This window comes from Schistocerca gregaria, chromosome 1 (assembly GCF_023897955.1).
Source record: "Schistocerca gregaria isolate iqSchGreg1 chromosome 1, iqSchGreg1.2, whole genome shotgun sequence".
Taxonomy (NCBI): Eukaryota; Metazoa; Arthropoda; class Insecta; order Orthoptera; family Acrididae; genus Schistocerca; species Schistocerca gregaria.
This window is the reverse complement of record NC_064920.1, coordinates 501,853,898-501,879,044: the sequence shown is the minus strand read 5'-3', so window position 1 is coordinate 501,879,044 and position 25,147 is coordinate 501,853,898. Positions and strand designations below refer to the sequence as shown.

General features: G+C 41.9%; 1 protein-coding gene across 1 annotated transcript in view; it reads left to right on the top strand.

The window, feature by feature from the left end:
* The window catches only part of LOC126354103 (alpha-tocopherol transfer protein-like), a 101,970-nt gene that overhangs the window by 68,610 nt on the left and 8,213 nt on the right, over positions 1-25,147 (top strand). Inside the window, exons 2-4 of the mRNA XM_050003499.1 lie at positions 13,223-13,395; positions 21,382-21,541; positions 21,699-21,760. Coding sequence (XP_049859456.1) covers positions 13,224-13,395; positions 21,382-21,541; positions 21,699-21,760 — 394 coding nt within the window. The 5' untranslated portion in view covers position 13,223. The remainder of the gene's footprint in view (positions 1-13,222; positions 13,396-21,381; positions 21,542-21,698; positions 21,761-25,147) is intronic.

The following is a 25,147-nucleotide window of genomic DNA, read 5'->3' as shown; positions in this document are numbered from 1 at the left end:
TTCACTACATCTGCGACTTATCAGGGCCGGTTCAAGAACATTTCTCCACACAAGCGACATATAATCACCCCCCCCCCTTTTCACTTTCCTCATATATTAGTAAATCTAAATCTGGTGAGCGTGGAAATGGGTTGTTTTCATAGTACAAAATTAGTACACACTGTGTACACAAAGCTAAAAGGGGCACCAGAGGCTCCCTAGAGAAAAATTTGTATACCCTGTGTCGCTTGGGCCTTAAACCGGCCTTGCGCCTTACAGGGCCCAATTGGTGGAAGCGATAAAAGCTAAGGAAGCTGGGCAATAAGCGCGCAAAAGCAGTCGTGGCTGGGAACGAGGGTCAGAAGTAGCATGTTCAAGAAAAGGGAAGCAGCTCGTGAAAAATCGTAAACGCTTTGACAAAGCTATCAAAGAATCAAGCACTGAAGATAAAAAGGACGTGTCCTCTGGAACACTTGAATTGGAGATTTTCCAGGGATTTTTATCATCCAAAGATGATGGCGCTTTGTATATGTTCTGTTACGGGAAATTTTCGGAGATTCTAAAAGAAAACTTCGATCATGTGTGTTATGTGCTCGCTCCCCATGTGGATTGTACTGGGACTGAAAACGAAGTAAACATTTACAATTTTTGTTGGTAAACGATTTAATTCTGATGCACATTTTCTATATCTTCTACTGCATTCTGTATTTTTTTTTAACTAAAAGCTATAACTGTTATATTTCATTGTGAGACTAGAATACGTTTTCTCTGATTTAATGCCATTTTATAATTTTGTTCAGTGTTATTTTGATTACTTTTACGAGGGGTCCGATTTTGGCACCTATTTTTCAAACTCGCTTAGTGTAACGTTTTTCAAAATAAACATTTGTAATTATTTTAATTATATTTTATAAAAGCAAAATATAAATAGTGCATAACCCTAAAAAGTAAAAATTATATGATTTTAAAACATAATTTTACTTTTTCGTATTTTTTTTAATCAAAAACAAAACGGGGCATTTTTTTCTAACAGATACTTAATGATAACAAACACGTCCTGAGACTTTTGTTATGGATCTCAAAACTACAGTACAATGTATGTCGCTGTTGATCACTCCTCAAGCCACCATACGGTGCATGACGGATGGTTCCTTCTAACACTGCTAGTCATCTCCTTTCCAGTCCCATTCGCAAATGGATTGAGAGAAAAACGACTATCCATACGCTTCCGTATGAGCGCTGTCTTATCTTGTTTTCTCTGCCCTTACGTTAGATATATATTGGTGATAGTAGGATCGTTCTGAATTCTGTCGCAAATGTCGGTTCTTTAATCTTTCTCAGTAGTGCTGCACGAAAAGGACGTCTTCTTCTATCCAGGGATTCCTATTTGAGTTCACGGGGCATGTTGATCGTGTGATGATCGAACACACTGACAACAAACTGGTAGCACGCCTCTGAATTGCTTTAATGTGTCCCTTAAATACTACCTTGCTGGGATGCCAGACTCTCTAGCAATACTCAACAACAGGCCACACAACTGTATTGAGCGCGGTCTCCTTTATAAATGAACTGCCTTTTCCTAGAATTCTCTAGGTAAACCGCAGTCGACTATTCGCCTTCCTTACAACCGACACTGCGTGCCGGTTCCATGTCATAACACACCGACTCGTACAAATACATTAACTTAGGTTTTCCCACATTTAGAGCAAGTTGCAGTCCATCATACCAAATAGAAATTCTGTACAAACCCTCCTGCTTCCTCCTGCAATCACTGACAGATGACTCTTTACCGTACTCTTCAGCATCATTAGCTGACAGTCGCTGTTTGCTGCTCAGGCTATCCGTCAGAGCGTTTGTCTATCTTTGTCGCTATTCTCCTTGCAACTTAAAATACCAGATGGTTCTTTGTTCCAAAACCTTCCATTAGCACTGTGCCTTCAATCAGCGATTTTTTTTTTTCTTCCTATTACCAGTCAGTGTCAAAAGCTATTATAAATGAGAATGTAGAAGGTATTCGTATGTGTCTAAACGGCCCCTGCAAAACTAAATATTACAAGGCATAGCCATAAAGCTTTTATTAACACCTCGAAAAAATATAGTTAGATAAATATTTGTTCGTTTATCTGCAAATGAATGAGCAGTCGTGCTACACATTGAAATTCACGCTTCTGTTCAATGTACATCTAGTGCTTGCAGAATAATCCATACTTGAAAATAACTGGATAATGAAATCACTGATGGTATCTAGTATTAATAGGCGAAATATGTTTAGTTAGAAACAAAACAAACATTTAGTTGCGAAAGATGGAATTCTTCTTGTCTACATGATAAACTTAATTTAGTCTCAGTTACATGCAAAATAACGTGGACAGAGGTAGTCATGGGACGGTTGTGTTTGACGGTCAACAATGCAGGTAAGGTGCTGGACATTGCATCTCTAGTACGGACTAGGCATCAGTGCAGGTTGTGTACGAGTTGTGCACACTTCGTATTTACAATCAGAGGCCAAGGTCGACGTGACATGAAAGATCTAACAGAGTTCCATAGAAGGTAGATTGTGAGGGCCCGATTAGCTGGAACTTCGGTAACCAAGACAGCCTATATATTGAATGTTTCAAGAGCAACTGTTTCAATAGTCATAGTTGTTTCAAATGGCTCTGAGCACTATGGGACTTAACATCTGAGGTCATCAGTCCCCTAGAACTTAGAACTACTTAAAAGTAACTAACCTAAGGGCATCACACACATCCATGTCCGAGGCAGAATTCGAACCTGCCACCGTATCGTTCGCGCGGTTCCAGACTGAAGCGACTAGAGCCGCTCGGCCACAGTGGTCGGCTTCAATAGTAATGACAGTCTACACAAAACATGGAAAGACATTGTCGTGTAAATGTAATAGTGGGCGCAAGTCAAAATCGACTGACAGAGATCGTTGTACGCTAACACGAATTGTGTCTAAACAACACAAAACTATGGCGGCTAAAGCGACTGCAGAGTTCAATATCCATCTTCGAGACCCTGTGTCTATCGACGCTGTCCGCCAAGAACTCCATAAAGCGAATATTCATGGACGAGCTGATGCGCCAAAACCATTAGTCACGACAAACAACACGAAGAAGCGTAAAACATGGTCTCAGGAGCATAAATCCTGGACGTCTAATCGGTGGAAACACGTCATACGGTCCGACGAGCCACCGTTTTCATTATTTCCAACATCGGTACCGGTTTACGTCTGGAGAATGCCAAAAGACGCCTACAATCCTGATTGCTTGATTCCAATGGTTAAGCATGGAGGTGCAGGGTAGAGCCACACGTCGTAACACGTCTGAAATGTAGCGTCCACTGTTCAAAGTGCCGTCAATGCGAACAAGAGGTGACCGAGACGTGTAACAAATGGCACCCCACACCATCACGCCGGGTGATACGCCAGTATGGCGATGACGAATACACGCTTCCAATGTGCGTTCACCGCGATGTCGCCAAACACGGATGCGACCATCATGATGCTGTAAACAGAACCTGGATTCGTCTGAAAAAAATTACGTTTTGCCGTTCGTGCACCCAGATTCGTTATTGAGTACACCATCGCAGGCGCTCCTGTCTGTGAAGCAGCGTCAAGGGTAACCTCAGCCATGGTATCCGAGCTGATAGTCCATGCTGCTGCAAACGTCGTCGAACTGTTCGTTGCAGATGGTTGTTGTCTTGCAAGCTTCCCCACCTGTTGACTCAGGGATCGAGACGTGGATCCGCGATCCGCTACAGCCATGCGGATAAGATGCCCGTCATCCCGACTGCTAGTGATACGAGGCCGTTGCGATCCAGCACGGCGTTCCGTATTACCCTCCTGAACCCACCGATTCCATATTCTGCTAACAGTCATTTGATCTCGACCAATGCGAGCAGCAATGTCGCGATACGATAAATCGCAATTGCGATAGGCTACAATCCGACCTTTATCAAAGTCGGGAACGTGATGATACGAATTTCTCCTCCTTACACGAGGCATCACAACAACGTTTCACCAGGCAACGCCGGTCAACTGCTGTTTGTGTATGAGAAATCGGTTGGAAACATTCCTCATATCAGCATCATAATTAACTGCGAAAAGAGACACGTGTGAAAATATAGGGTAAGAAGAAGCAAAATCATTCCAATAAACCTGGGTCCGCAAAAGAGATGTTTATGACGTAATTGTGAAAGTGTGTTTACGAGCTGCCAATCACTTTAATATGAAACATTGTTCTAGTTAAATTTATTAACCTTGTGTGAATGCTCTGAAAAGCTAATCATTTGCATATCACAGCATTTTCTTCCTGTCTGTTAAATTTCGCGTCTGTAGCACGTCATCTTGTGGTGCAGCAATTTTAATGGTCAGAAGTGTATTAGTCTATAGCCTGACATTCGTATACGTAAATTTTCATTGTAAATAACTTTTCTGTATAAGGTTCTATATGGTTGCAGATGATAAACAGTGGAAGGAAAACAACTGCAACGCTAAACAAAAAACCACGAAAGACAGAGCGTGTCGTTACAAAGTATGTCTATAGCCGGTAACAAGCGTTTTTTTTCAGTTGCTTATTAGAAAGAAAAACCTACCGATGAAGTTGCAACAGCAGTGAAAAAAGCGTATGTGAAAGAAGAAAAAAGAGTTGTGTATCGCTCAAGGCAGATCCCATCTAAAAACAAATTTAACTAGAACAATGTCTCATACTAAAGTGGTGGCAGCTCGTAAACCCAGGTTTATTGGAACGTTTTTGCTTGTTTTCATTTTCGCGCCCGGAAATCATAAACTTTTTAAAGTTTTTTAGCCCATTAGTGAGCTACATTACTGGCACATTAAACGGCCATGTTCCATAAACGGCGGCTGATGTTACCATTCTTCTTGAACGTGGCGCAACGTCGCCTGCTTCGTAAGATGTCAAGCAGCTATACAGACGACGGACAGGACCATATCGATCAATTATATGGATGCATGGAATCCGCAGCTGTGATACGTTATATGTAAATTTTAGGTGGACTGGGAAGAAAGGAAATGGAAGGGAAGGGATTGGAAGAGATGGGATGGGATTATTGATGCTAGCTGCATCGGGACTTCACGCGGAATCAGCGACAACTAGTTGCGTTCACCACTGGGCCAACCGGACGCAGCATTTATCGAACTGTGTGGACTATCTCGGTACACTCCCACCTATCACCGTCTGTCCGCAGTGCCTTTCCATGTCCTCCATGATCGCTACTTCCAGATTCCTGCAGGAAGTGTGACATAATCGTGCATTCGCGCTGAAGAAGGTGGATTCGCTGTCCATTGAGGCAATGTGTCGTATAATTGACCCGCCTAGATGGGCAACGAACCCACCTGTTTCAGTGCGGATACACGAATAGGTCTCACCCCTTGCAGGAATCTGGAAGTAACGATCATGGAGGACATGGAAGGAGACTATGGATAGGTGGTGCTAGGTAGGAGTGTAACGAGATAGTCCAAACAGTTCGATAATTGGCCCAGTGGTGAATGCAGCTGCCTATTATGCAGGAGATCCCGGTTTCGGCACACATTTTCACTCGTCGCCGCTGATTCCGCCTGAACTCCCGCTACAGCTGACACCAACAATCCCTTCTTTCCTTTCCTTTCTTTCTGCCCCTCCACCTTCAGTTTACGTATAACATACCGATTAAATTTTCTTACTGTTCCAACATAAGGACAAGCGCCGGCACGAAGATCAAGCACGATACAGCGGAGAGGGCTGTGGGATGACGTCAACCAATTCCACGCTGACTAGTCCGTCATCACGACAGGAGAGCATCTACATGAAGAGAATAAAAGCGACGCGCTGCCTAGCCTCGGACACTCTAGTAGACCCGGACTAGAAGAGCCGCAGTGGTATTAACGATAGCAGTGACTTATGAACTTGTTTGATCAGCCTGCATGGAAATTGTATCTATCAAAGGACACTGATTTTTTACATGTCGCCCATTGCTTGCGTCCGATCATGTAGAAACGAAAGTTAAGTATTGTCAATTCAATTACTGTAATAAACTCCATTAATATGATTTGCTTGTATGTTGTCTAGTTATGCGAAAAAAAACGGCTTCCTAGCCACCGTATTATAGACGAGTGGGCAGGATCCCACTCTTATCCTTAGGACTAGACCCCCCCGAACAGGCATCGGGAGGCGCAACGGTACAGGGTGACCTCAGCCTAGTGGCACCACTGGAAGCGGATATCGACGTGCATGTGATCAGCACACCGCTCTCCCTTCCGCAGCCCGTGGAGTTGAGGTAGCGTTCTCGCTTCCTGCGCATGGGGTCCCGGGTACGATTCCCGGCGGGTCAGGTATTTTCTCCGCCTCGTGAGGACTGAGTGTTGTGTGTCATTCGTCATCATTTCATCGTCATTGACTCGCAAGTCACCGAAGTGGCGTCAGCTAAAAAGGACTTGCAATGCGGTGGACGAACTTCCCCGTATGGGGCCTCCACGCCAACAATGCCATACGATCATTTCAATTTTCGTGATCGGAGCCGCTACTTCTCAGTCCAGTAGCTCCTCAGTTTGCCTCACAAGGTCTGAGAGCACCCCACTTGACAACAGTGATCGGCAGACCGGATGGTCACCCATCCAAATGCTAGCCAAGCCCAACAGCGCTTAACTTCGGTGATCTGACGGTGTTACCACTGCGGCAAGGCCGATGGCTCACCCTTACGACAGCAGTAGTTAATCTGATCCCTATCGCCCACTAGTGGTTTTCTTGGTGGGCGGTAGGGACTTTGAAAACAATATTAACAAGCTTTCATAAAATTTTGAAATAAATTATTTGGTACGTAGTTATTAGTATTATGTGCTTCTACTTGCTGTGATTCTGCTGTAAAAATTTTATAAAAGTAAAGTTACTTTCCTATTTTATGAATTACCATTACTCTGGAACCAGAGGGTTATCTTACTTCTACAGAGGTGCAAACTTGGGCGGTAGATAAACAAAGGTTGACTGTCCCTGCCTTACGAGCTATCTCAACAGAAGCTGTCAGAAAATAAAATATATGACGTGAGAATAGAAAAGGAAACACATGGTCAACGACATATTTTCTCAAACAGCGATAAGAAGCACTCCCCACGCTAGTGGGCTTCTAGCCATCCTCGAATTGTGACACTGAATGCACGTTATTTTAGTGTTACCCAGCACTACATAAAGTCACAGTGTTTTGATCCGGAAACTTTTCACAATACCACTGAATAGTACACGTCTGGTCGTCAGAAAGAGTTTCACTTCCGTCTACGTGCTCTGCCGAAACAAAAGTCCTGCCCGTAGTGGTGGTAAGTTCCTATGGGACCAAACTGCTGAGGTCATCGGTCCCTAGGCTTACACACTACTTAAACTAACTCACGTTAAGGACAACACACACACCCATCCTCGAGGAAGGGCTCGAACCTCCGACTGGGGAGCCACGCGAACTGTGGCTAGGCGCCCAAGACCGCACGGCTACCCCACGGGGCAGTCCTGTCCGTTAAGAGAACGAAGACATTAGAGACAAATGTGCGGACTCCTGGCAGCGTGCATTTCGGCACTTTAGCATCTGTATTAGACCAACCTATCATCGAGATACCCATCAAACTCAATGTTAACTTCCTAATAGCTGTTGTCAGCGTCTAAAATTTCAGACATCGCTTTTATAAAAGGCATATTACTCTAGGGGATTCAGAAGGCGAGAATTACACATGTCGGCGGATGCAGTGCATTTTTACATTCCTGGTTGCACATTGGTTCGTGAACTGCTTACTGGCTTTTTTTCCTTTCCACATGCCACAGCACCAAACTGCCTCTTCTATGTCTACACCATCACTTTGCAAACCACTGCGAACTGCATGGCAGAGCGTACATCCCATTGTATAGGTTATTGGAGGGTTTTTCTGTTCATTCACGTATGGAACATGGTAATAATGACTGTTTAAATGTCTCTCAGTGTCTTATAATTAATCTAATCTTGTCCTCATGATCCCTATGGGAGCGTTATTTTTGTGACATTCTCCCATGGGCCAAACAAACCTGTGACCAGAATGAAATTTTCACTCTGCGGAGGAGTGTACGCTGATATAAAACTTCCTGGCAGATTAAAACTGTTTGCCGGACCGAGGCAAAGGTCCCGAGTTCGAGTCTCGGTCGGGCACACAGTTTTAATCCGGCAGGAAGTTCTATATCAGCGCACACTCCGCTGCAGAGTGAAAATCTCATTCTGGAAACATCCCCCAGGCTGTGGCTAAGCCATGTCTCCGCAATATCCTTTCTTCCAGGAGTGCTAGTTCTGCAAGGTTCGCGGCAGAGCTTCTGTGAAGTTTGGAAGATAGGAGGCGAGGTACTGGCGGAATTAAAGGTGTGAGGACGGGGCATGAGTCGTGCTTGGGTAGCTCAGTTGGTAGAGCACTTGCCCACGAAAGGCAAAGGTCCCGAGTTCGAGTCTCGGTCCGGCACAGTTTTAATCTTCCAGGAAGTTTGAACCCTGTGACCTTTCGTGCTGCCCTTCTCTATACAAGTTTTATATCAGCTGTTAGTCCTATTTGCTACGAGTCCCACACCTTCCAACATTATTCTAGAGGGGGTCGAAAAAGTGATCTCCCTTGTTGACTAATTGCACTTCCCCAGTATTCTACCAATAGATCGAAGTCTGCCACTTGTTTTACCCACTCAGCCTATGTGACCGTTTCATTTCATGTCCCTAAAAAAAGTTACACCCAGATATTCGTATGAGTTGACTGATTCCGAGTGTAACTCACTGATTCTATAGTCACAGGACACCAAGTTTTTTTCGTTTTGTGAAGGGCACAGTTTCACTTTTCTGAGCATTTAAAGCAAATTTCAATCTTTGCACCATTTTGAAATATTATCAAGATCTGCCTAAATATTTGTGCAGTTTCTTCGCCGAAGATAGAGTTATCAAAAAAGCCTGAGGTTGCTATTAATATTGTCTGCAAGTTCATTAATAAATAACATGAATAGCAGGGGACCGAACATGCCCGAAGTTACTTCTATAATACATCTGTCAGTGACTCTCCAGCTGAGATAACTTGCTACGTCCTGCCTATCAAAAAATCCCCAATACGACGTCTACTCAAAAAATTGTCCACAAAATTTTTCTGCGCACGGCCTCCTTCAAAAAACTCCCCTCCACAATTAATGTACCGCTCCTAACGTCGTTTCCACTTCCGGTACCAGGCTTCGTAAGCCTCTTGGTGGATAGCGTGAAGCGCCGCCTGCAAATTTTCTTTTATCTCGTCTGTCGCACATCTTTCAACGGGTTTCTCAACTTTGGAACTAAAAAACGTTCGCAGGGGGCAGATCTGGAGAGTACGGAGGATGAGACAGCACAGTGATATCGTTTTTTGTGCAGTAGTCACTCACCAACAGGGATGAATGTGCGGCCGTGCCCTTTCAAAGGATCCATCCCGGCATTCACCTGGAGCGATTTAGGGAAATCACAGAAAACATTAATCATCGATTAACAGCCAAAGAAAACTCTCAGCACAGCTTTGACATTTGACCTGACCTGACGACCGATGGCGCAATCGTTAGCACACTGGACTCACATTTGAGAGGACGACGGTTCAATCCCGCGTCCGGCCATCCTGATTTAGGTTTTCCGTGATTTCCCTAAATCGCTCCTGGTAAATGCCGGGATGGATCCTTTGAAAGGGTACGGCCGACTTCCTTCCCCATCCTTTCCTAATCAAATGAGACCGATGACCTCGCTGTCTGGTCTCCTCCCCCTAAATAACCTGACCTGAGGAGCCTTTTTGGTCTTGGAGAAACTTTTCCGACCCATTGTGAATAATGAACGTTGGTCTCGACGTCATAACCGTAGATCTACGTTTCATCATCAGTTACGATTCTCTCAGGAAAATCTCGTTCTCAATTGCGCGATCCAAACGCTCTTCACAGATTGCAAGGCGAAGGTCTTCCTCGTCTTGACTCTTCAGCCGTGGGGCGAACTTGGGACCAACACGATGCATTCTAAGACGCTCTGTCAGGATTTCCAACTGAAATGTTACATTCTTCTGCAATCTCTCGGACAGTCAGTCTTCAATTGACATGCACAGTTTCGTCGACGTTCCTGACATAAGCGTCGTCGGTAGACGTCGAAAGGCGTTCTGAACGAGTGTCATCTTTAGCTTCCATCTGGCCATTTTTAAACCGTGTGAACCATTCGCAACATCGAGTACGCTTAAGCACTCATCACCATCACTTGACGTGTCATTGCAAAGGCTTCCTCAGTACCACGCAAAATTTAATGCAGGTGCGTTGCACCTCTAACTAACTCTGCCATCTCGAAATTCGCAAAATGTGGGACACAACGTTTTTCTCAGTAGAGCTCGGAACAGTAACTAACAGACATACAGAACTTCCGGCAGCTACACATTAAAAGCTGGAATGCACGGATGCAAACTGCATTTCGCTCAAACATACCACTGGCGCGAAATTACGAATGTCCCGAAATTTAACAGATCGTGTGCAGTCACAAGTTTCGCTTGATATCCCATACAATCGTACTTCTGATAATAAGCTTAGACGTACGTAGTACTGAGTCAGATATTGTTTCTACCTGAAGTGCGAGTTGGTTTTCACATGATCGATGTTTTCGAAATCCGTGATGGTTGGCATGGAGGCAGTTATTCTGTTCGAGATACATCATTATGTTTGAACGCAGAATATTTTCCAGTATTACACAACAAATGGATGCTAAAGATATTGAACAGTAGTTTTGTGGCTCACTTCTGCCATCCTTCTCGTAGACGCATGTTATCTGTGGCTTTTTCCCAACCGTGGGGCATGTTTTATTGTTCGGGGGCTCTACAATAGATTATGATTAACAGACTGGCTAACCCAGCTACATTTGGGCACGGTATAAAATCTGATAACGGTTCCATCATCCCCTGAGCCTTTCTTCAGTTTTAACTATTTCAGCTGTTTCTCAAAGCCGCAATGTCACCCTTCTTCTCAGAGATACGAGGATTAAATTTGGGCAATACTTCTGGGGTTTCCTTTGTAAAGAAACGTTTGAAAACAGAGTTAATAATTACTGTTTTTTGTTTGCTATTCTCAGTTTCAGTTCCAATCTCGACCGTAAGTGGACACTATCTTTTCTGTCACTAACGGCCTTTACACATGACCAGAATTTCTTCAGGTTTTGTGAAAGATGATTTGACGATATTCTGCTATGGTTGTCTTTCAAAGCTTCCCGCAATGATCTGTTTACAGCCAAACGCGTTTCACTCATAGCCTCTCTGTCTATAGTCACAAGCTTGTTTTACACCTATTACGTAGTAGACTGTTTCTTTACACTGAGTGTATACCATAGAGGGTCCCTCCCGCCATGAACTGTTCAACTAGGTACGTATCTATCCAATGTATTGTCAACTATTCTCCCCAACTTGAGCCATATGTAGTGCCCTCTACTTGGTTCTGTCCTGAGCTAAGAGTTTCAGATTAAATATTTCTTCCTGTAAAACTCAAACTGTTGCACCTCTTTGAAGTTATTTTTACAATTGATTTATTTACAGTACTGAGCTATGCATTGACGAGAAAACAAAGGAGTATTGCGAACAGCTGGGCGACGAAACAATTTGAATTACCTAGTATTACATAGCCGTTGACTTCGAGTTATAGTGTGTTTGCGGGGCGGTCTGTCATGATAATCGCTTACGTTTATTAACTGTACCAAAAAATGTACGATTGTGTCGATTTTTGTAGTTTTTCAAGAGACTTGATAAAAAGATCGATTCATCAAGATTCGAACTTTTTTATCACTACTACACTCCTGGAGATGGAAAAAAGAACACATTGACACCGGTGTGTCAGACCCACCATACTTGCTCCGGACACTGCGAGAGGGCTGTACAAGCAATGATCACACGCACGGCACTGCGGACACACCAGGAACCGCGGTGTTGGCCGTCGAATGGCGCTAGCTGCGCAGCATTTGTGCACCGCCGCCGTCAGTGTCAGCCAGTTTGCCGTGGCATACGGAGCTCCATCGCAGTCTTCAACACTGGTAGCATGCCGCGACAGCGTGGACGTGAACCGTATTTGCAGTTGACGGACTTTGAGCGAGGGCGTATAGTGGGCATGCGGGAGCCCGGGTGGATGTACCACCGAATTGCTCAACACGTGGGGCGTGAGGTCTTCACAGTACATCGATGTTGTCGCCAGTGGTCGGCGGAAGGTGCACGTGCCCGTCGACCTGGGACCGGACCGCAGCGACGCACGGATGCACGCCAAGACCGTAGGATCCTACGCAGTGCCGTAGGGGACCGCACCGCCACTTCCCAGCAAATTAGGGACACTGTTGCTCCTGGGGTATCGGCGAGGACCATTCGCAACCGTCTCCATGAAGCTGGGCTACGGTCCCGCACACCGTTAGGCCGTCTTCCGCTCACGCCCCAACATCGTGCAGCCCGCCTCCAGTGGTGTCGCGACAGGCGTGAATGGAGGGACAAATGGAGACGTGTCGTCTTCAGCGATGAGAGTCGCTTCTGCCTTGGTGCCAATGATGGTCGTATGCGTGTTTGGCGCCGTGCAGGTGAGCGCCACAATCAGGACTGCATACGACCGAGGCACACAGGGCCAACACCCGGCATCATGGTGTTGGGAGCGATCTCCTACACTGGCCGTACACCTCTGGTGATCGTCGAGGGGACACTGAATAGTGCACGGTACATCCAAACCGTCATAGAACCCATCGTTCTACCATTCCTAGACCGGCAAGGGAACTTGCTGTTCCAACAGGACAATGCACGTCCGCATGTATCCCGTGCCACCCAACGTGCTCTAGAAGGTGTAAGTCAACTACCCTGGCCAGCAAGATATCCGGATCTGTCCCCCATTGAGCATGTTTGGGACTGGATGAAGCGTCGTCTCACGTGGTCTGCACGTCCAGCACGAACGCTGGTCCAACTGAGGCGCCAGGTGGAAATGGTGTTCTTATTTCAATTTCCAGGAGTGTATATTAAAACGTTGCCACTATATATAAAGAAAGCGAAAGCATCGTAGCGCACACGTGATGGTTCTAGAGGGGTTATAGTTTTTTACTGTCGTCCCCTCCCTCCAATACAGCTTCCCGTCACGTATGCCTACGGTTTTAATATTATTAATATATTAATAATTTCTTTTTATAATAGATAAAACGGAAACCGTTGGTACAGTCATAGAAAATGCCAGCGCCTGGAGTGACGCGTAGTGATTGTTGATTTGCTGTTCCGCAGAATGGCTCGCGAGTGGGTGCGTCCCGCGGACGAGTACGTCTGCCGCTTATCAAAGGAGACACAGGAGCTGGCGCGCGTCGAGCTTCGCGAGGACCCCGCTACGCGGCAGCATGCGCTGCAGCAGATGCGCTCCTGGATCACCTCCAACCCGCGCATCGTCAACTGCCGGCTCGGTACGTTTACCTCACAGCGCATTGTAATGGCGCATGGTACATTAGCCCACATTGTATAAACATTTTAACAAATGACAATATTCTCGCAATTATTGAACTTATTCCTCTTTTCCTCGCTATCAGGAATCAAACATGGATTGTCTCCGTATTTTAACTGAGGCTGGTGCTATTTTTATGAAAACAGTACATCAGTCAGCCACTATTTCGTCAAATGATCGATTCATTTACATCTGAGGCTCCTTTTTGTCTTGACAGCATGCTTTTTTCACCAACGACCAGCTTCGCCTAACATAGCTTGACCATAGCCCCTTTAACCGTCGCTTTTTCAGGTTCCCATAGGGCCCTACCTTTTCGGGGCACAAGAAATCCCACACAGACAGTCACGTAGTTCATGCCACTACCCATCACCGACGACTTGGACGAGTAGCTGGGCTTACAGGTCGAAAAGTGTGACAGTAAGAAGTGCACCATCTACAAAGATGTAGCTCTGTTAGCCACTAAATCTCAATCAGACCATCCTTCTAGTCAAAATAAGGAAACCTGTTGAGTCAGCAATTGAGGATGGGGAGGGACATGGTTTTAGATTTCATTGATCAGATACTGACCTCATTTTTGTCACAAGAAGGCTGTATGAGAAGTACTGGCAGTAAAATAAAAAAGTGTAACTTTTTTATTTAAAAAGAACTAGGGCATATACCACACATACATATATGAAAATGACTCAGGTATAAGAAATTTCATGATAACAATATAGCATGAGTAGGGTGGTGATGGCACATGATGAAATGAAGAGCTGAATAGTAAGCCAGGCTGGATGGAAACAAGGAGTGGAGTCAATAAGGAAGTTGATTTTCATTACTCCTCTTTTTTTTGTAATATTGGTAATGGATTAAGTCCCAGACACAGTCAAAATAATGAGACCAATAACTAATGTATTAGTTTTTGCCAGTGATGTAATGGTATGGGGTGAGACAGAAGTGGAGGAATAAACCAAACTAGATATATTTGTCATACAGAATTCACAAAAATGGGTCTTAAAATCAGCAAAACCTAGACAGTTGGTTCAGTGTTGAAGAGAAACTCTAGACGTTTCATTTAAGAACTGGAGACAGATATGGCTAATAACTTCCAGTACTGTAGCTGGGTTGTATTGATTCCTCAGAGAAAGAGATTGGGGAAAGAATAGCAAAAGCTTCCAAGTTCTACTACACAGTACAACAGATAATTTGGAAGGGTCATCATCATAACCTTCTAAGATCAGCCAGATCAAAAGATATGTCTTACTTATGCCTACACTAGCATATGGACTAGAAGCAACTAATAAGAACTGTCTCCAGGCAACACAACTGAAGTTCCTTCATTCTTGTTTGCATTAAACCAGATTAGAAAAATAAGGAATGACATGTCGAAAAACAGCTGGGGTTGGAAAGAAACGTGCAGGAGATCCTCAAACTGAAGATATTGAAATGGTATGGGCATACAAAGAGGATGGCCTCATGGGTCACCTCAGGTTTATTTTGACAGAAGTGTTCCAGGGAAGGACCAAGAGGAAGTCCTTCTAACTACTGAAAGGAGGACATCCTCACAGATTTCACAATTCAAATTACCAAATGGTATCAAATAAACAAGATAAGTTGGAGGCGTCTTATCTACAACTAACTCTTTGTTGCTGGAGCAGAAATATTAAAGTAATGATAATGAATCAGTCAATTTAATCATAATTGGCTCTTTATGTAAATTCACCTTAAAGCAGCAATACGAAATTTTCAAAAAATTTCTTATACAAAAAATAATTGTCTCTCTATAATAATTCATATTGCCTTCTATATATCATGTTGCCTCCCTGTGACACATTTGTAGGGGAAGCTTGCGTGCCTCAGCGATACAGATATCAGTACCATAGGTGCAACCACAATAGAGAGGTATCTGTTGAGAGGCCAGACAAGTGTGGTTCCTGAAGAGGGCAGCAGCCTATTTAGTAGTTGCAAGGACAATAGTCTGGATGATTGACTGATCTGACCTTGTAACATTAACCAAAATGACCTTGCTGTGCTGGTACTGCGAATGGCTGGAAGTAAGGGGAAACTACAGCTGTAATTTTTCTCCAGGACATGCAGCTCTACTGTATAGTTAAATGTTGATGTCATCTTCTTGGATAAAATATTCCCTCATTCAGATCTCTGGGTGGGAACTACTCAGGAGGATGTCGTTATCAGGAGAAACAAAACTGGTGTTCTATGGATCGGAGAGTGGAATGTCAGATCCCTCAATCAGGCAGGTAGGTTAGAAAATTTACAAAGGGAAATGGATAGGTTAAAGTTAGTGAAGTTCAGTGAAAAGTGGAAAAGGACTTCTGGTCAAGTGAATACAAGGTTATAAACACAAGGTCAAATACGGGTAATGCACGAGTAGCTTTAATACTGAACAACAAACTAGGAACATGGGGAAGCTACTATGAACAGCATGTGAATGCATTATTGTAGCCAAGATAGACTGAAGGCTGCACCCATCACAGTAGTAAGAGTTTATATGCCAAGTAGCTCTGCATATGAGGAGGAGATTGAGAAAATGTTTCATGAGATAAAAGAAATCAGTCAGATAGTTAAGAGAGATGAAAATTTAACAGTCATGGGGGACTGGAATTCAATAGCAGGAAAAGGAAGAGAGGGGAACGGAATGAAGGAGGAAGATGTCTGGTAGAATTTTGCACAGAGCATAATTTAATAGCTAACACTTGGTTTAAGAATCATGAAATAAGGTTGTATACTTGTAAGAGTCTTGGAGACACAGGAAGATTTTAGATTGATCACATAACAGTAAAACAGAGATTTAAGAACCAGGTTTTAAATTGTAAGATATTTGCAAGGCAGATGTGGACTCTGCACACAATTTACTGGTTATGAACTGCAGATAAAAACTGGAAAAATTGCAAAAAGTTGAGAATTTAAGGAGATGGGACCTGGATAAACTAAAAGAAGCTGAGGTTGTAGAGAGTTTCAGAGGGAGCATTAGGGAACAACTGAGAAGAACAGGGGAAAGAAAACAGTATAAGAAGAATGGGTAGCTTTGAGAGATGAATTAGTGAAAGTAGCGGAGGATCAAGTAGGTAAAGAGACGAGGGCTAATGGAAATCCTTGGATAACCCAAGAGATACTGAATTTAATCGACAAAAGGAGAAAATATAAAAATGCAATACATTATACAAGGGAATACAAATGTCTAAAAAATGAGATCAACAGGAAGTGCAAAATGGCTAAGAAGGGATGACTAAAGGACAAATATAAGGTTGTAGAAGCACACATCACTTGTGGTAAGACAGATACTGCACACAGGAAAATTAAAGAGACCTTTGGAAAAATATCAAGAGCTCAGACAGAAAACCAGTCCTAAGCAGAGAAGGGAAAGTAGAAAGGCAGACAGAGGATATAGAGGGTCTATACAAAGAAGATGTATTTCAGGGCAATATTACAGAAATGGAAGAGGATGTAGATGAAGATAAGGAGGGAGATATGATACTGTGTAACGAATTTGACAAAGCACTGAAAGACTTAAGTTGACAACATTCTGGTAGAGCTACTGAATGGCTTGGTAGAGCCAGTAATGACAAAACTCTTCCATCTGGTGAGCAAGATGTATTAGACAAGTGAAATACCCACAGACTTCAAGAAGAACATAGTAATCCCAGTTACAAAGCAAGCAGGTGCTGACAGGGGTGAAAATTACCAAACTATCAATTTAATAACTCATGGTTGCAAAATACTAACACAAATCTTTTACAGAAGAATGGAAAAACTGGCAGAATCCGAACTCGGAGAAGATCAGTTTGGATCCCGGAGAAATGTAGGAACATGTGAGGCAATATAGATGCTATGACTTCTCATAGATGATAGGTTAAGGAAGATAAACCTATGTTTATAGCATTTATAGACTTAGAGAAAATGTTTGATAATGTTGACTGGAATACGCTCTTTCAAATTTTAATGGTGGCAGAGATAAAATACGGGGAGCAAAAGGCTATTTACAATTTGTTCAGAAACCAGATGGCAGTTATAAGAGTTGAGTTGCATGAAAGGAAAGCAGTGGTTGAGAAAGGAGACAGACAGTGTTGTGGCCTATCCCTGATGTTATTCAAGCTGTATATTGAGCAAGCAGTAAAGGAAACAAAAGAAAAACTTGAAGCAGGAATTAAAATCCATCGAGAAGAAATAAAAACTCTGAAGTTTGCCCATGACATAACTGTCAGAGACAGCAAAGGACCTGGAAGAGCAGCTGAACGGAATGAGCAGTGTCTTGAAAGGAGGATACAAGATGAACATCAATATAAGGAAGATGGGAATAATTGAATGTAGTCAAATTAAATCGGATGATGCTGAGGGAATTAGATTAGGAAATGAGACACTCAAAATAGTAGATGAGTTTTGCTATTTGGGAAGTAAAATAACAGATGATGGTCAAAGTAGGAAGGATATAAAATGTAGACTGGCAATGGCAAGAAAGGCATTTCTGAAGAAGAGAAATTTGTTAACATCAAGTATAGATTTAAGTGTCAGGAAGTCCTTTCTGAAAGTATTGGTATAGAGTGTAGCCAAGTATGGAAGTGAAACATGGGTGATAAGCAGTTTAGACAAGAAGAGAATAGAAGCTTTTGAGATTTGGTGCAACAGAAGAATGCTGAAGATTAGGTAGATAGAACACATAACTAATAAGGAGGTACTGAATAGAACTGGGGAGAAGAGAAATTTGTGGCACAACCTGACTAGCAGAAGGGGTTGGTCAATAGGACACATTGTGAAGCATCAAGGAATCACCAATTTAGTACTGGAGAGAAACATGGAGATCAAGACATGAATACGGTAAGCAGATCAGTTTTCACAATGACACCTATTAATATTCAATCATCATTCACAAAGTGATTTTATCATATCTGAACTTATAAAAATGTATTACATACATTAAGCTATTTTAGCTTAATGTTTGCTTGCTTACAAAGGTATTTTAAAGGAATTAGTTACCAACAAAGTAAACACAGAGTCTTCTTTATAACATATTACTTCTTATACTGCAGGTTTAAAATGAAGGTGCTACTTGCCACATAGCTAACAGAACTTTTCAAAACTTGAATGTAATAGCTCTCGAGCTATGTTTTTAATTTTCTTTTGAACTCCTTGGGATTCCCAATTCTTGCTTTATGTTAGATGTAAGATTGTATAATAAAATTTCCCCAGGTACATAACTCTGAATATTAAACAAGAAGGAAAAGGTCAGCAGTTACTGCCAGTTACTATCAAATTAATGGTATATGATATATTTGCTGTATATGATATCATAATGAATTAAAAGCTTTTCTTCAAATTATACATATCTCATTTGATGGTGGTGTTGCTTTGACTAGACAGCTGTGATCAAACATTACATTATCTAAAGAGTACCATGATGCTGCCAGCACAGTATTGCTTCTCTGCTATTAGTAAGCCTTGAGCCTTGGGGTGCCTAATTCTGAATCTGTAGAAGTGGGAAGACTTTGGGCCAGAAGAGTTTTACATATATCCACTGTCAGCAATATGTTGTGCAGTAACACCACAGAAGCCACTGTGGAATGTCACATTACAATTTTGCTATGCTGCCTTTGTACTAGAATGAGTGACGAAGTAGTTCCTGGTTAATTGTGGGTGCTATTTCTGACTTCTTCTTAGAAACAAAAACTCACTGTCAACAGTGAGGACACACACACTACAGAGAGAAGAAAGTATGGCTGTGGTGACAGCATTGTGTGAGGGAAGCTAGGTCTATCCTCCCTAAGTACTGAAGTACGCTTTCATCCTCAGCTCCCTGCACATGCCTCTTCATCTACTCACAAAAGATATTACGGGTTGTGAACATGACATCATGGATCAACATGAGGCTATAGAGATGCATTTTACTATCCTTATTAACAACCAGAAGGAGGTTCTTCCTGGGCTCTGTCATTTCATGTTCTTGTCATAGGTGCAGGCATAATGGATATAAACTGATAACAGATATGCAATGGTACATTTATAAGCAGCCTAATTACTGCTGTAGGGTGCAGATTACAGAATGTGGCTTGGTGATCAGTCCCATCTCTCCCAGAATCATTTCTAATAAAATACTATGTACATAAAATTGGCAACAACTACATTTATTCATTTCTTGAGCATATAGTTTTTGGCAAACCAAGTAAATGGAGGCCATGTAACAAAGAGCTCACATTATTTCAACTGTCAAAGATTAAAATTCTGCACATGCTCATCTGATATGTTGATTGGTTTGACATTCATACTTTTCAGATGTAAGTTTTATCCTCTGTACAGTGTCCTCTCATTTTGCATTTTTCTTTCCTTCATTATTCTGTACATGGTATTCATCTGAACTCACAGACAATAGGATAAATTTTGCCATGTGTATAACATAATTGCAGTAATTATTAATGTTCAGCAGTTACATGTTGATGTGAACAGTGTAAAATCTATTTCATGAAGGCTGGTACATATTTGACAACATGTTTCTACTGGCTCAGAACTTTCAGTTATAGGCAAAATTACAAATGTACACACTGAACTGAAGAAATTGCCATAGACTCAGATTGTAATCATGCAATTCAGCAATTAAAAAGAGAATATTTTGTCCATTACAGTACCTTATGGTCAGGATTTTTCTAAGACTATAAGCCAAGATTTCTGAATGACTTAAAATTAGTATCATAATCTTCACACTTATTTTCTTTTCATAATTAGCTGCCAAAAATAGGATCATTTTTAATGCTTGCATTGCTGTCAGCTTTATCATTGTCCTACAATTGGTAAGTGTACTAATTTTACATTTTTTAATGGTATCTGTGAAATACTGCCATATTAATTTATTCCCCTTTTTTGCTTCAAGAGAAGAACAAAGATTACAAATGAATTTAAAATCAGTTTAAAAGAAGACATATGTGACTTGGAGGAGACATAATCAGAGTATTAGGAGGGAAAGTATTGATAGTTATATTTTTATTATTACTGGAAATGAGTTTATCCACAAGTGGAAGTACACATAACAGATCTTACTAAATGTATATACAGTAGAACGTCGATTATCCGAACGTCGGTCAACCGAATGACCGCTTAACCGAACTGTGTACTTGCTCGCACCTGTTACTCCCCACCTGACCGTCCATCATCCCCCTCACTCCCAAACCAAATTTCCCACAGTAGTCGCCGCACTGGGCCACCGCTGGCGGTATGCTAAAAGAAATAGATTGCCACGAATGTGATGAAGAAGATGTTCATGAATGGATGAATATCGATGATGCAGATCCAGGACACCAAATCATGCAGGACAGCGAGATTGTAAACTGCCTTGCGATGGTTTGAAGCCCAAAATGAAAGTGACCAGTTTCAGATATATGTAATGAAAAAAGTATGTGACTTAGCTGTTCATAAGTGTGTAGGCTTGCTTAGACAGACCAAAATAAAGGATTTTTTTAAATGTTAATTTTGTATACTGTGTGTATTGTTCATGCAAAATGTGTATGTAATATGTATATATTTTTGTTTAATAAACTGTGCCACATACTATATATTCCTACTGAAGTTGCCTTTGTATGATAATTTGCAATACTAAAAGAGATGCCTGTTTTTATGAATAAATTTACTGTACAGTACTTCATTTTGGCAAATAAACATGTACCGTTCGATTATCTGAACAAACCAGTTTTCTGAACACCCATGTCTCCCAATTACTTCGGATAGTCGACGCTTTACTGTACTTCGATAATTTTATTTCAGTATTGCACTAACAAGCTACAGATTTGTGTTTGTATGATAAGAAGCTAGCTTTAAATTAACAAAGTCATTTGTAGTTTATAATTTGTTTGCATAGATATAAATGTTTTGTATAAGTGATACATGTATCTTAACAGAAAAAGTTATATTAGTGCACATGGATCAAAGTGGTGTGAACACAATTTTCATCTTTCAACCTCCACAGATGCTAATTTCTTACTTCGCTTCTTGAGAACAAAAAAATTCAGTTGTCCAATGGCCCAGGAAAGTTTAGAGAGGTATCTGCTTTTACGCCAGACCTTCTCGCATGCATTCCGAAACTTAGACATTAACAACCCAAGAATGGACTATCTTATTTCTGCTGGGTAAGTGAAATAATTACAGAAATATCCACATGCACGAGCCTTGTTGGATTTATTTCAATGATCTTTAAGTTACATCTGATTAACAAGTAAAAATGTATAATCCTACTAATGGTAAGCTCTTGCAATACAATATTAATTTTGGCCACTTTCATTTCAGGTATGTTTTTGCAACGCCACAAAGAGATAAACTGGGGCGCCGTGTTGTTATTTATCGTCCAGGTAAATATTACAAACTTAGCTTCATTCTATTGGACAAAGGCTTATTATGCTTGAGAAACCAAATATAGAAGAAGGCTTTACATTCAAATGCAGCTTATTTTGTGTGGCTGGTGTGCCAATCAGCTGGCTTGTAATCTAATTGAAGAAACTGATATATATATATCTGACACATTGTTTAAAGGTTAATAATTTGTTAAAATTGTGTTACATTTAGTCTCTTTCTCCAAATGCAAGGCCAAAGAAAACATTCAAACAGGTCATATCATTTTACATTAACATCATGTTTCTCCATCTTCAACAAATAAGGTATTTGAAATACAGTATGATGTGTATTCGAAAGTTCTTAGTACATAGCCAGTTGTGAATGACACCATTTCATATACAAATCAGTTCTTGTTGATTACAAGATGGTTTGTGAGTGAGTGCTCAATGGTATCACATTTATTTTTCATAGGCTGGGTATCCAGCATACTAGGAGACCAAGACATCAACCGGAATTCAAAGGTATGAAAAATGCTTGACTGTGGTCTTGTAGGATGAACAACTGTCACATATACTGGAGAAGATTTCAGTCATCAAGGAGATTAGGTGCTCAACAACAATGACAACAACATTAACATGATAAAGCAGTCATTGGTCCCAGATGATCCAGTCAAATGTCAATCAAGCATAATACTACATCAGAAGAATGTATGCATTCTGTGTGTTCTTCAGGAAAAAAAGCATCTTCTGCAGTGACCTCACATAACAGGAAGCATTATTTAACTTACCAAGCAACCTGTACCTGTGTTTCACAACTCACTTTACTGTATTTCTATTTATTTTTAATTGGTGGTATTACAACATAAATGAAGCCATAAACTATCTGCTGTAAAGACCCATTTGCTACAGTAAATGATGAACAGTGTGCTGTGAGATACTTGTGCCTTCCAAAACTTGTACTCAATCTTAAGCTGCACCACAGGCTGCCACCAGTTGTAAGATGTAAGAGATTCCAGGACATCACAATGTACCCTTAGTTGAAATCAGCAGGTTCCCCATTTCTCTCCACATTGAAATGGATGAATGATTTCATTCAGAAGATCTGTTGTTCTATTCAAAGTAAGCAGTTCATAAAGCTGTATAAAACTGCTGTACAGTAGCTACAGAGCAAAACATAAAACTTCAAAATGGTAGACATTAATCAAAATATGCTTGGCTTCCACAATTCATTACCCATGACATCTACTGTCATATCTCCAAACTTTTCCCAACACAATAAAAATTTTTGTTTTAACACTTGATGATGTGACTGATTTCAGTTATGAGTGATCAGCTGTAAAAATAAATAAATAAAATGGTAATGGAAAGCCCTGGTGGAATGTATATAATTTAAGGAGTAAAAAAACTCACCAGAAAGCAGCAGCATGAATTCATTACCTTGGTTCCGAGAGTTCCAGAACTTGCACAGAAAATTGGAATAGAGATCAACATAAACATCATTTCATTTTATCGCTCATGAAAGCCACACATTGCATGTTGTACCACCATACAGTGAGACCTTCAGAGGTGGTAGTCCAGACTGCTGTATACACCAGTACCTCTAATACCCAGTAGCACATCCTCGTGCATTGACGCATGCCTGTATTCGTTGTGACAAGTTCATCAAGGCACTGTTGGTCCAGATTGTGCCACTCCTCAATGGCGATTTGGCATAGATCCCTGACAGTGGTTGGTGGGTCATGTCACCCATAAACAGCCCATTTCAATCTATCTCAAGCATGTCCGATAGGGTTCATGTCTGGAGAACATGCTGGTCACTCTAGTCAGGCGATATCGTTATCCTGAAGGTAGTCATTCACAAGATGTGCACAATGGGGACACGAATTGCCATCCATGAAGACGAGTGCCTCACCAATATGCTGCCGATATGGTTGCACTATTGGTCAGAGGATGGATTCATGTATCGTACAGCCATTCGGTGCCTTCCATGACCACCAGTGGCATACATTGGCCCCACATAGTGCCACCCCAAAACACCAGGGAACCTCCACCTTGTTGCACTTGCTGAACAGTGTCTCTAAGGCATTCAGCCTGATTGTTACCCTAAACATGTCTCCGACGACTGTCTGGTTGAAGGCATATGGAACACTCATCGGTGAAGAGAACATGATGCCAATCTTGAGCGGTCCATTCAGCATGTTGTTGGGTCCATCTGTACCACACTGCATGGTGTCATGGTTGCAAAGATGGACCTCGCCAGGGACTTTGGGAGTGAAGTTGTGTATCTACATCATGCAGCCTATTGTGCACATTTGAGTCATAACACGACATCCTGTGGCTGCACGAAAAGCATTATTCAACATGATGGCGTTACTGTCAAGGTTCCTCAGCCATAATCTATAGGTAGCAGTCATCCACTGCAGTAGTAGCCCTTGGGCAGCCTGAGCGAGGCATGTCATAGACAATTCCTGTCTCTCTGAATCTCCTCCATGTCTGAACATCATTATTTTGGTTCACTCTGAGACGCCTGGACACTTCCTTTTTTGAAAACACTTCCTAGCACAAAGTAACAATGCAGATGTGATTGAACCATGGTACTGACCGTATAGACATGGCTGAACTACAGACAACACTGGCCGTGTACCTCCTTCCTGGTGGAATGATTAGAACTGATTGGCTGTCGGCCTCCCACCATGTAATAGGTGCTGCTCATGTATGGTTGTTTACATCTTTGGGCAGGTTTAGAGACATCTATGAACAGTCAAAGGGACTGTATCTGTGATACAATATCAACAGTCAATGTCTATCTTCAGGAGTTCTGGTAACTGCGTTGATGCAAAACTTTTTTTTGATGTGTGTATAATTCTAATATAAAGAAATCAGTGGATTTTACAGTTACTCGAAATTAAAGTATTAGTGTTACCCAGTGCTTTTCATTTCCTTTCCTGTTCCACTTGCAAATAGAGAGAGGGAAAAACAACGGTCAGTATGTTTCCATGTGAGCCCTGATTTTTCACTTCTTATCTTCGTGGTCCTGACATGCAATGTATGTTGGTGGCAGTAGAATTGTTCGGCAGTCAGCTTCTAATGTTGGTTCTCTAAATTTTCTGAATAGTGTTTCTCGAAAGAACATCACCTTACCTCCAGGGATTTCCATTTGAGTTCCTGAAGCATCTTATGTGTTGTTCGAACCTACCAGTAACAAATATAGCAGCATGCCTCTGAATTGCTTCAATGTCTTCCTTCAGTCTGACCTGGAACGGGCCCCAAACAAATAAGCAGTACTCGAGAATAGGTCACACCAGCGTCTTGCATGCTGTCTCCTTTACAGGTGAGCAACTCTTACCTAAAATTCCCCCAAAAATCCAAAGCTGACCATTCGCCTTTCCTACCACAGTTCTCACA